Raw genomic sequence first — 13,781 nt, 5'->3', positions numbered from 1 at the left:
ACTTACAAGCACTTCTCACCCTACATACAATCTCTACCAGACAGCCTAAGCCACTTGGTAGAGATACACTGGCTGTATTGTCCCGACTTCGGTCGGGATAGGTCGGTCCTGCAGTGGATACTCAAACGGCTGATGATGATGATATATATATATATATATATATATATGTATTATATATATATAAGAATTACCCAAAGGTTAAGACAGCCTTGGGAATTCATAGTTGTACATGGCAAATCACACTTCTTCACTGAGTTCATAATAGATACTGTCAAGAATTGCCTAAGAAAGATCTTATTTAGGACTAAGTGAAGCAACAGTCAACAGTAGGATTTTGACCTTTTTGTAGAATACTAGTATTTCATCAGAAGCTTTGACACCAGCCCATTTGCTGTATGGCAGAAGCCTATCTCCTGTTCCGTTTGTTGACATGAAGGAGGCTTATGATCTAACTCGGAAAATTACCTGGGACATCTGAGGAAGAGGTAACAGCATTTGATTAAGTTTTAAGTAGCTTGGAATGGGCAGTGGAGTAAAGATTATATATTTATTAAGTCTTAGAAAAAGATAAAATGTTGCTCAAGTAGCTAGTGACAAATCCTTGTTGAAGGCAGATGGGGTCGTGGAGGAAAAAAAGAAAACAATTAATCTAGATCCCAGTGATCCCTAGCTAAAATAATCACTACTCAGGAGTAATCAGAATTATAAATTTAGTATCTAAGGGACAAGTCAGTATGAAAAAAAGTAGACAAATTGCTACCCTTATGGTTGTCAGTTATTCCTGAAGAGGGGGATGATGATCAATAGGGTCTTACAGGGGTGGAATGGAGAATGGCTGGGGTGCAACTGAGAATGGCCACAGCACAAGAGTCTCAAAATTTGTGGAGAGATCTGAATAAGGATCATATTACATGATACAGCATATCAATTTTTGCCTGTCCCCACCCTATGGAAACTCTTTTCATTGAGAGGTTCAATGTATGAGCGGTAAATGCATACCTCTTAGATGTAGTTGTCATAAATTAGAAGCAGAGGATTTAACCGCAAACCCAAGAACAAGCTTCTTTGTTGGTTAATGGTCCCTTACAATTGCCATTAGGTAAAGTGGTGCTACATCTGTCATCACAGACATTTGAACTGTATCATGTATATAATGTATACAAAATGGAATGAAATATTGATTTTAATATATGGAATTCATGCATTAAAATTTCAAAGTCATGAGTTGCAGCTGTGCACTTGGAACATTCCAGTAAGAAAACAGGAAGAGGTCCAACAACATTAAAATTGAAATTGGTAGTGGTTTTTATGTAACCTAAAGTAGGCTCATGAAACCGTTTGTGTTGTTAATTTCATGATGTTATAAACAATAGTTTTAAATCATTGAACAATTAAAGTAGTCAATGGTAGTTCCGACGATTCAGATTTGCCAACATTTTATTTTGTCCAAACTCTCTTTGTGGAAAGTGTGGAAGAAACAACAGGCCTTGGCAGCCATTCAAATAAACGTGATCCCACATGGGACACCCGAGAGTTCACCCGTCAACATATAATGGCCAACTTCAGTAACCACCACTCCGTTCTAGAGCTGTCATTTCTGTATTTATTGGCCAGAAAATAGGAGTGAAATAGAAGTAGGAGTGGTCAAAACAGACAGGATCAACCTATCAAACTCTGTTACAGAATGACTCGGCTTTAGAAAAAGGTGGTGTTTTGTGCAGTCGGCCTCCAGATGACGGTGGGTGACTGGGCGTGCCTGGTGGGATCACATATGGTCTAACAGAACTGTGTCTCAAGGTGTTTCTTGCTGGCCTTCAACTCAAAGAATGTGAACAAAATATGGTGGCACATTTGAAGCCTTTTTGGAGTTGCCACTAATTGCTTCAATCATTTATTGTATTAAAACCATGATTTATTTATTACTCTATGAAATTAAAAGCAATGCCTTCATGAGCCTACCATAGTTTTATACAGAAACCGCTTCCATTTTCAATGTTCATGTTATTGGACCTCTTCCCATTTTCTCACTGGAAAGTTTCACATCCATAAATGCTACCTTGTGAATTTAACACATGGAATATTAATCTCCTTATATTACAATCATTATTTTGCCTGGTTTATATAAATTATATACATTTTATTGAAAATGCAACTGTCTAGGACGTGAGATGCAGCTGCATTTCATTTAATGGTACTTATATGGGACCCTCTACTAACAAAAGTGCTACCGGTACTTCTTGGGCTTGAAACCTACTAATTATAATTTTTTGGATAAATCCCCTGCCACGAGAATTATAGCTAAAGCAGTGTCGTTGTCAGATTTTGATGGATTGTGGGAAAGAGGGGGGGCAAGGATAGGGCCAGGCCCTATTTTGGCGGGCCCAATGCTAGACATTGTCTTCAATTTAAACAATTTTAATTTTCAGATGGGGGGGTCAGTGGGGGGAGCCAAAGGTCTGACTGGGGGAGGGAGGGGCTAAATCCCCTCCAGGCCCACCGATAGCTACACCACTGTCAAGAGGTTTACCTTCATGGCTCAAGCAGGACACCTCTGAGTGGGGGAAACTTTTCCACACCTTGTTCAGAGAGAAGCAGAACTTGGACTAAAGTTTCTCTCAGAACATATCTAGAATACATTATTCCACAATCCACTTACAGTATTGCGTTATTATCGGCAGTAGGGGAAATATTACGGGAAAGAAGTTTCTGTTCTTACAACGATGAACAAAATGGAATTGACGAAAGTACTTTGGGCAATATTTGAAAGCTCCATCAACAAAAAGTCTTCCATGTCATTTCAAAAGCATTCAAAATTACTGCGAGTTGAAAGTATAGTATAATTTCTGTCTTCTCATCATTCACAAGTACAAATTTTCATCCTTGTTTATTTTTACCTCAGTTTCAGGCAGAGACATGAACTTCTTGACGACTCAAAGGCACTACCGGATAATTTCGTCTGCATTCTCTACATATCGAGAGAAATTGTTTTATATCTTGGGGCTGGAGTAGCTTCTCACGAAAACTCTGAAGTTTGTTTTTCATTATTTCTGAAAGTCTAGCACTTGTCTAAGTTTTCACATCGTCTCACTTGCACTCTAAATTTTGGCTAATATTATTTTTTGCTTGGAGGGTTATGTTAGGTAACTGCTTTCACTGGTGCTAGTCCACTATCATCGTTTCTACTCCGAGCTTTACAGTTCCTTTTGTTGTTTGCGCATCTTCACGATGTATCACCATTTCCAGTGTCCTGTCTGCTCTAAAAGTTAATTCATTATATATCAATCTTCTTTTTTTTTTTCAATTTGTTTCTGAGAGTTGGCCGTTGACATGTTGCTGCGCTGGTGCCCTGCTAAGGAATGAGCAGCTTGGTTCACCCACTCAGCCGGCAGGGTGAGCAACGAAATGACGTCAGTCAACCGTCAGTTCCGTGTCAGTCAAACCATTCAGCTACATCTTATAACCCCCTAAACACTCAAACATCTTGTAACCCCCTACACAACACTGTACCATTTTCATGGTCATACAACTGTCCCCAGATTAATGATAATATATCACGGAAGTACCGATATGTTATCACCCAAATGATGTATACTGGTATGAAGTACAGTAATAGTAAATTGGATTTTGCGCCCAAATGAAAAACAGGCATGGGGTGGTGTGTGGCGACCATAGGTAAAGTCCAGGTTAGGTAAAGTTAACTTGTATCATGTCAGAGCAAGGCCAGTTATTCGTGGTTATTTAACGTGCAAATCTCTCCCCTCTTACCCAGCCATCAGCAGTGGTGTGTGGTGTGCAGCGGTTCGGCCTTGGGTTCTGTTTCACGGTGGTGTACAGCGCCCTGCTTACCAAGACCAACCGCATCAGCAGGATATTTAATGCAGGCAAGCGCACTGCCAAGCGACCCTCCTTCATATCACCACGATCACAGCTCTGTATATGCTCACTCTTCATATGTATACAGGTTGGTTGTATTGTACTAGTCTTGTTCTGTTCTTGTTTCTGAACCTCACACAGTAGAGAATGTCCTATTTTTTTTCAGCTATGCTATGCCGAGACTATTTTAAAAGCTCGGGACAGATATTTCAGAATTAAAGTGATAAATATAACCTTCACTTACCCTTTCAGCACTATGGGACTTTACTAAATTGAACATAACTGTCTGAGAACGGCATAAAATAACAGAAATGTGAAGTCAGGGGCTGAAAGAAATATTGCCAAGAAGTGCATTACCGAACGGCCCTCCATATCACCGCGCTCACTACTCTTTATCTTCACTTGGGCCGTCTAGGTGGATTCTGTTGTCCGCGAGTTGTAATCTCATGCACACATGTTGTTTTATATGTCCAATTGTTGTTTTGCATGTTACAGTGAAATTTATTTGTATGACCTGTCTCTTGTGGAGATGTTCATACCGTACTCATGAAGCGTTTAAGAAATCTGCCATTTTTCGAAATTTAAAATACATTCAGCAACCAAAATTTCTGTTGAATTTCGGTGCAGCAAACACCATACCCTGAATGACATTTTTTATGAAACCTTGCATACGCAACCATTAGGGCTCAGTAACTGACCCGAAAGCGAATGTATTTATGAGTAGCAACATCAACTTGTCTTGCCAGTTGCAATATTAGCCCATCTCCTGCTTTGTTCACAAGGAAGTCAGACATCAATCAACCCATCCACAAAGTCCAACCACTCACTTCCTTTGCACACTTACCTACGCCACTCACCCACCCACTCATAACCCCACCCACCCGCGCCGATCATGCTTCCACCCATTCCAAACACCTCATCCGCCAACTTGCTTCATCCCGCTAATCCAACCCACCTCGCTCATCCATCTCACCCTAGGCACCAATATCACACAGCTCATCTATTCTTCCGATCCTTCAGTCCTACCGCACCCCACCCATCCATTCACAACACGTCCAGACATCCTGCCAAAATATGCTCACCCCACACATCCCAGTCTACGTGTGTGTGTGTGTGTGTGTGTGTGTGTGTGTGTGTGTGTGTGTGTGTGTGTGTGTGTGTGTGTGTGTGTGTGTGTGTGTGTGTCGGTACTTAATGAGTGTTTTTAAAACCAACTGTGGATGTGGGCAGTCATATACACTGTCGTTAAATGTGTATACGATTGTCATTGATGGTAATGCTTTTTTATTGGCTGTTGTGACATTTGTAAACCAATGTTTGTAGTGTAATGAATTATACTGTGTTATAAATGTAATATTCTCTCTCTCTCTCACTCTCTCTCTCATATATAGATATATATATATATATATATATATATATATATATACATATATATATATATATATATATATATATATATATATATATATATATTACGTGTCCGACTTTGGACAAAGGCTTCAGGGCCTATTTCTCGGGGGCAGTGACCTATCCCAAGGCCCAGTAGTCCTCCTATACCTCCACATGTCACCACTTCGGCGCTAACACCCACCATCCATATTGAATACATGCTAGGGCTGTCTCATACAGGATTGGTGTATTGGTATTAGCGGGTGTATTTTTACGACATGTCGGCGGGTCATCTGGTAGATCAGGAAAGTCTACTTTCAGGAAATTCAAATCCTTAAACTGTTCCCTGCCCCAGCCAGGATTCGATCCTGGGTATGTGTGTGTGTGTGTGTGTGTGTGTGTGTGTGTGTGTGTGTGTGTGTGTGTGTGTGTGTGTGTGTGTGTCCGTTATGCGCGTACGTGTAAAACTAGATAAGCTGATGGACAGAGATATATTTGTATATCTTGTCTATGCTTGCGTGTAAATTTTTCACTGTAATACTGTGTCTATTTTCTTACCAGCGAGCGATGTTTATTCCCAGTTTAGTTTGGAAATGACCAGCTCAGCCCGGCTCGGCCCGACCTGACCGTCACGCTAAGAGCTAGTAACTTTACTCCTACAGTATATGAAGACGAGTTGAAATTCTTTCTGCATGTGATACATTCATTGAATAAAAATTTTTATCAAAGAAGAAACTCACCCAAAACGGTAGAGGAACCACTTTGGAATATCGAGTTTTCCAAGGGAGTGTTCGGCCCTAATCGATGAACGCCTTAATTACGAAATCAAATTTTTAATAATTTTCCCTCGTAATACTGTGTTTTTTGGCATCAGCTCTAGCAATTAAGTATCGGAGACTCCGCCTATAATTGCATGTCAGAAGGAAATTGTGATAACACGGCGCTCGTTTGCTCGTTATGTACTCACAAATCGCACTTTACCGGTAATTATGCTGATGAATCTTTCATTGACAGTGTACAGTCGACAGCAGAAGTTCTTCCCTGTCAACGTGTGAACTACGAGCCTATTTACCTGGTATCAGTGTATGAGTTAAAGTTGCCTGGTATGGTTTAAGTGATTAATATTTGATATTAGTGTCAGAGGTAAATCATGTCTTAGTTTAAGTTGATATCAGTGTACAGCAGATGAGATAATATTCTCACTGACAAATGTGACGTTAATGTATGAATAATTTTTTAGTAGGTACTTGGACGCGAAGGATTATTTCTATTGACTTCAAACGAGTGTTTTAGGGAACATTATAATTTTTCATGATTACTAAGATGAGGTTACAGGACATTAATTATGAAGCCCGTCAGCCAGTAGAGAAACGTCAATTTAGCGCATGTTTCTCGATGACAGTGTTCGTTCGTTTTAAATTTTGTCCCGTCCTGCACTCACTCACCACCCGTCCCTGTTGTTCTCAGTCACGCTCTGCCATCACCCACATTTTTTTTGCTAATGTTGAAAAATTTATTTCTGTAAGTAAAGTACCGAATGGAATAAAATTAAATGCATTCAGTTTGCATCGTTTTATCTCGTTGACAATTTTCGGTCATCGGATAGTCCATAAACACAGTTGTCATTAACAGGAATCGGTGGTCATTGTGGCGGTGATGGGACAATACTCGTTAACATTTACATAACAGTTACATAGCCATCGTTAATATCACTGCTCTAAATCCTGTTCCTAGCCACAACCTCCCTGTCTCCCGTCCCCTCCCCCTCATACACTTTTCACCTTCCTCCTTTCCACAAGTATCCATCACTCTTTCCTCCTGTTCTTCCCCTCCCTCATCCCCTTACCCTCCTTTCCTTAACCCCATCCACATCACCACCTTCCCACATTCATTACATCCCCTCAGATTTGTTTTATCTTCCTAATGAAAGACGACTCAAAACGTGAATGCAATTTTCACAACAGAAATGGACGACAGGAGTGTGGCAACTATATATATATATATATATATATATATATATATATATATATATATATATATATATATATATATATATATATATAAGTACCCTCGCGTCCAACACGGTAATATTGTCATGCACAGGTCCCGTGTTGGACCAAAAACGTGTTGGACAAACAACAGAGCTTATGGGGAAAAATGAATTACCAGGTATGTCAGCAACCCTAGGAAAAGTCACCCTAAATACCTGCCATATACCTTTACATATATTGGTACTACTGTAATTATAATAAATGGTGCTGTACTATGAATGATAACTAACCTTTTAGGATAGTGTTGGTGGGCTTGCTGGGAATGGAAGGTGGTATCCAAGGCTGTAGGTAGTCCTACTGGGTCCCCGGAGGATGGCTGCTGGTGTCACTAGCGGGTAATGGCTGCTGCTCCTCCTCAACCTCCCTCATAAATCCTGCAAAATCACACTCAGAAACACTATCCTCATCCACATCCATGGAAAGTCCTGCTTCTGCCTGTCCTAGCATTCCGTAAGCCTTCACTGGTGCCAGGATCTTGTCTTGATTTTTTATTATGGTCCTCACACTGGCTTCATTCACGTCGTAGGCCTTGGCGATGTCCACTTTCCTCTTCCTTTTCTTCTTCCTCTCGATGATTTCTAGCTTGGCGGCCTGAGGGAGGTACCGCCGCTTCTTGGGGTTCTCAGATGGCTTCCTAGGCATCGTGAGCAGGATAAAATGCAGTTGCAAGGGCAGAAAATGCAGCGAGAAATAAGCACCTTCCAATGCGAATTATGCGACTGAGTGACACTGTGGCGGGAGAAATTTAAACAAAACATCACGTGAAAGCAGAAGCATTTTTGATTGGGCGACATCACGATCACGTCACGATAGCGGGTGGGGGAGGCAACTTGATCAGAAGTTTTGATTGGCTGTCAGCATCACAGGAACGTCCAGTATGATCGTGTTGGACCGGTGTAGCGTTATGATCTGTCCCCCTGTCCGCCCCCTACGGCGCATGCGCGGAAGTTGCCAGAGGCCGCCACAAAAAAGCCATTTGTCCTCTGATCTCTGTAGGGGTAACATGATCGGAGCCTCTCGCCCTTTGTTAACAAACGGCAAATGGTCATTCCGGCTTCTCGTATCATTCGTCTCAAAGCTTTCTCGGGTAGTTTCCGCCCTTAAATTAAATTAGGTTAGGCGGAAAGCGGTAAAAATTCGAATTTCTAAGGTATGAATGAGTTAGGTTGGATAAACATAGTTATAATTAATCATCTGGGGACGAGTTATCTAATCTGTTAGGCGTGAGGATTGCCTTAGCTTTGTATCTTTACAGGAATGAGTCAGGCTCGTACTGTCCCGTGTATTAAACCATTTTTATCATACATATCCTTGAAATTATAAATAGTTTTGGCACACACTACCTCATTCTGTTGTGCATTCCACTGATCAATTGTCCTATTAGGGAAACTGAACTTCCTTACATCTTTATCACCTCTCTTCTTATGCTGTATTGTGCAATGTCCTCTTGCTGATGCTTCACACATATGATATATATTCATTTATGTCTATTTTCTGTTCCCCTGATATGCATTTATATAGCATAATCATGTCTCCTCCTCCTCTCCTGCAGCATTGGTAAATTCAATCTTTCCAGTCTTTCTCAGTAACTTAAATCCCTTAAGCTTGGTACCCATCTTGTAGTGGCACGTTGTACTTTTTCAATCTTATCTGTGTTTTTTGAGATGAGGATTCCAGACTACTGTGATGCATACTCCAGAGTTGGTCTGATGAATGATATTATCTTCCTCAGCATATCTTCATTTATATATGTGAATGCTATTCTCATATTAGCAAGCAATGTATACATGTTTCGTACCTTCTCACTGATGTGATCATCAGGAGATAGTCTGTTACTGATAATTACTCCTAGGTCCTTCTCCTTTTCTGATATGTGTAGGGTTGATCTTCCTAACTTATAATACCAATCTGGTCTTTTCTCACTTTTACCAAATGTTATTACATGACACTTATCCACATTAAATTCCATTTGCCATTTATTGCTCCATTCATGAAGCTTGTTCAATTCCTCTTGCAGCTCTTTGCAAGAATCTATGTTAGTAATTTTCTTTTGAATTTTTGCATCATCTGCAAACATATTTAGAAAGCTTCCTCTCTGCGTTATATATTCACTTTAATACTCACCCAACCCCTTTTAAATGCCATAGAGTCAATAAGTGGCTTTTCCTTTTCCTTTTTTTCTTAAAATCTAAATAGATAACTGTCCACCCATCCTTCTCTTTTCTGTAGTGTTTCTCTAACTTTGTCATAATTGCTTAGAAGATTAGTAACACATTAGTAACATGATTATATATACAGTATATATATATATATATATATATATATATATACTGTATATATATATATATATATATATATATATATATATATATATATATATATATATATATATATATATATATATATATATATATATATATATATATATATACTGTATATATATATATAATACACGAGGTGCTATGCAAAAGTTCCAGTAATTTGAATATTGTAGGAAAATAAGTTACCTTACCTCCTAGTTCTCACTGTCGCCTTCGAAGTCGTCCCCTTGGGCAAGTACCCAGTAGTCCCAGCGTTTTTTTTTTTTTTTCAACAAGTCCATGCATCCCTGGAAGGCTTCAGGCGTGATGGTCTTGAGCACCTCCTGCGATTCTGTCTGGATCTCCTCAATCGAGTCAAATCGACTCCCTTCAGTCGTAATTTCAGCTTGAGAATCGGGAAAAAGTCACAGGGGGCAAGCCAAGCGAATAGGGTGGGTGGGGAATGACTACCGTGTTAGTGGAAGCCAGGAACTGGCGAACCACAATTGATGTGGGGACGGGAGGGCGTTGTCATGATGCAGGACCCAGTCCTTGTTCTTCCACTGTTCTGGACGTTTGCGGCGGATGTTCTCTCTCAGACGCTGCAAAACTTCACAGTAAAACTTTCCGCTGACAGACTGACTGGGTGGGACGAATTCCTTGTGAATAATCCCTTGGATATCGAAGAAAACGATCAACATCGACTTGACATTGCTGTACCATTGGACAACCATTGCAAAACCTCCAAACCACCCACATACCACGTTACAATAGTAAGTGTAGCTCAACAACACGTCCGTTCACAGACACGGCCGGGGCGACACTGACGCACAAGGGGTGCTGCTGACTTCTCCTGGCAGCAAAAGGTAAACTGCAAACGGTTGGCTCCCTCTGTTCAAATCACTGGAACTTTGGGTAGCACCTCGTGTATATATATATATATATATATATATATATATATATATATATATATATATATATATATATATATATACACACTCATGTACTCTATACAAGCACACACACACACACACACACACACACATACACAAACATATACACACACACACACACACACACACACACACACACACACATATATATATATATATATATATATATATATATATATATATATATATATATATATATATATATATATATATATATATAAAGAAAAAAGGAAACAAAGCCGGAAGGGAAGAAAAGAAATCAAGACAAAATACTGTAAGATGACATAACGAAATAGGGACAGGAACACAGAAAAAAGGATACAATGACAGAAAAAGACGAGACAGATAAACACAAGCAGACAGCAACACAAATGGACGGAAACATAAGCAGACAGAAACATAGAGAGACACAACAGAGGTAGACAAAAAAAAAATGGCTTAGAAAAACACAGCCATGAAGAAAGAAACACCGAAACATAGGCAGGCAGAAACACAAGCAGACAGAAATAAAGACAGACAGACAAACACAGACAAAGAAACCCCACACACAGATATACAGACAGAAAGACATATAGGCAATAAACTGACGAACAGATTCACAGACTAAAAGAACTATATACAGATCTAAGCGAAGACATACACGAAACAGGCAGACAGATGCACAGACAGACTAGAACTCAGACAAACGCAAACACATACAAAGACAGTAGGACAGAAACACAAGAAAACGGACGAGAAGATAAACAGAAAGACAAACAAAATGACAAAGGAAGGCGGACAGGAAGGAAAAAAAAAAATAACAAAACAACCGAAAGGCGGACATAAAGAAGAACAGAGACAAAGACAGACACACGCACTGAAAGAATGAAAGAAAGAAAAAAAGAAAGAAAGAATGATTGACAGACAAATACAGAGAAGAAACTGGGAAAGAAAAAAAAATAAAGACAATCAGAAATACACAGAAAATTACACAGAATGATAAAGAAGGGATAAGACTTATACCGTCAAACAGAAAAAGAGACAAAGGCCGGCAGAAAGACAAAACGGCAAACAGAAAGAATGAACGTCGTAATGACAGACAGAAATAGATATGCTTCAAATTTCCTCACACCTGATCATACTGGCGCGAGACGTGTTTGGGTTCGGGTGTTTGAACCTCTGCTTCATGAGACATTCTCAGATTACTGACCCGACCAGTGTTTGTTCTTCTGGCCTTTCTCCACCCATGTCTTCAACTTTCTTCTCCGCAGGGTGGAGTAAAGAGATTTTTGCCCGTGACTGTACTTTGGTTTGTTGAACTGTATCCTGTCATTACAGGGAGGGAGATGGTGGTAGATGGGGGCATCCATGATCAACTCACTTGATATAGTGCTGCATACTTCTTCTTTCATGTCTTTCATTCTTTTTCTGTCTCTGTCGTCTTCTCCCTCTACTTCTCCAGTCCTTCCTGTCACAGTTTATTAGGCTACTTTTCTTTCCACTTCCGGTGACTCTGTACTTAGTGACATGCCAAATGGTTTCATGTAACTAAGGGAACCGTTTACAATGTTGAGTGATAACCATATAGTCAAGTAAAGGGTGACGTGAACCTTGCTATGGTGCCCCTGTTACCTGAGTGGAGAGACGCAAACGCGGCGTCCACCCAGGAACCAAATCGCCACTCTTGTCCCCGCGCTCGCTGTGGCGAGGTGCTGTCAACTGCTGGGAAGCATCGGTTCACTGCAAGGAACGGACCTGCAAGGGCGGTTGCTTGCCTTAAATTGATGGGTCTGCTTGACCAGACAGACTGGGGTAGTACAACAACAACAACGGCAACAACACAGAGAGAGAGAGAGAGAGAGAGAGAGAGAGAGAAATTGGACTACCAAGGGGGAAAAAGCACTGATGAACAGTACAGCCCAACTTCACAGGAGATTATTATGAAGCATGGAGACTCAAAGCAAGCGCAAGTGATACTGAAGTTTGCTCTGAAAATGTTTCTCTATCATTGTTTTTGTCAGCCCTGAAAATGTTTTTGTAATGGTTGCTAGGCAACGCTTTCAATTTGACTGTCATCCTCTTACGTCTGGATATAGACGGTCCCGGCGCAAGCTGTGGAGTGGGGAAAGATAAAGATGGAAAGGAAAAAGTTTGAGAGATGAACGATAAGCACACCAGCAAGACGGACACAAAACAGACAGACCTCTTTAATTTAGTTCATTTGCTGACTTTTTAACGGGATCTTTTTTGTCCCAGCTTAGAGTACAGCTCAGTGGATGGAGGGGAGGGAGGCTCATCATATGCAATATCATGAACATGGAAGTCAAAGGATTTATGTTTCAACCCTCTACCTATCACTGATTCCCTTCGGTCCTTCTTTGCCGAACTGCATCTCTTTCTCTTCTTTCGTTGCTTACTGGTGTCATCTGAACTTTCTGTTTGCATCGCCCCATCCTCCTGCATACGTCTGTTAGCACACTATTTATTTGTTTAATTGAAATTTATAATTTTATTTGTCCAATGCTGAAATCCCGGAGCTTACCAGTACTGTCAGTGCTAGTGAATTATGGAACGTTTTCCATGGTAATAATGATCTGTCTTAACATATTTAAATCATGCGTTTGAGTTGTTCGATCTTTATGCTAGCTTTCTTTTAACTTTATATGGGAAGGTTACGTTTTGCAGCCTCTTTATGTATTTATTAATTTATTTTTGACAGAAAACACTTCTTGATCCTATTCAGACAGATGATGGCAAGTTGACATGTACACCATCTGGGAGGATTAATAACCTCTTCCTGGGTGTGGCAGATGGTGGCCCTTTCAAGAAATCCATTGAAAAATTAAAAAGGATGTGTTAGAACGTGGAAGAGCTCCGTGAGAAGGCCGTTGGTGATGTGGGGCGCTAAGTGAGTACCTGCAAGGACCAAACACTCTCTAACTCTGTCTTATCTTTCAGATTATTGTGAGTGCACTGTGGGGGGTGATGAGTCCCCTAGAAGTCATTCACCCCTACTCAGAGAGGATTAACCCTGTCCGTTCACTGCCATTTTTTTAACATTCTTTCTGTCGCAAGAGTTTATTCTGCTGGAGAGAGACTTTCGAACAAGAGGGGCTGGTCATGTCCTTCATTAACCCTTTCCCTACTTTAATACTCCTTAGAGCTTAATAAATACATCTAGTTATTTCAGGAATAGGCAAAATATGAAGTCCTCGCCCTGAAGGTGTTAACGGTGA

The 13,781-nt window shown here is 40.3% G+C and overlaps 1 protein-coding gene across 1 annotated transcript in view; it reads left to right on the top strand.

The window, feature by feature from the left end:
- LOC145400659 (metabotropic glutamate receptor 6-like) overlaps positions 1–13,781 on the top strand; it is a 202,077-nt gene that overhangs the window by 164,529 nt on the left and 23,767 nt on the right. The window contains exon 11 of the mRNA XM_080273092.1: positions 3,770–3,961. Coding sequence (XP_080129218.1) covers positions 3,770–3,961 — 192 coding nt within the window. The remainder of the gene's footprint in view (positions 1–3,769; positions 3,962–13,781) is intronic.

The sequence above is a fragment of the Coenobita brevimanus genome, chromosome 53, assembly GCF_032717465.1.
Source record: "Coenobita brevimanus isolate Jiangsu-jjx chromosome 53, ASM3271746v2, whole genome shotgun sequence".
NCBI classification, from domain to species: domain Eukaryota; kingdom Metazoa; phylum Arthropoda; class Malacostraca; order Decapoda; family Coenobitidae; genus Coenobita; species Coenobita brevimanus.
This window is presented reverse-complemented; position numbering and strand designations above follow the sequence as displayed.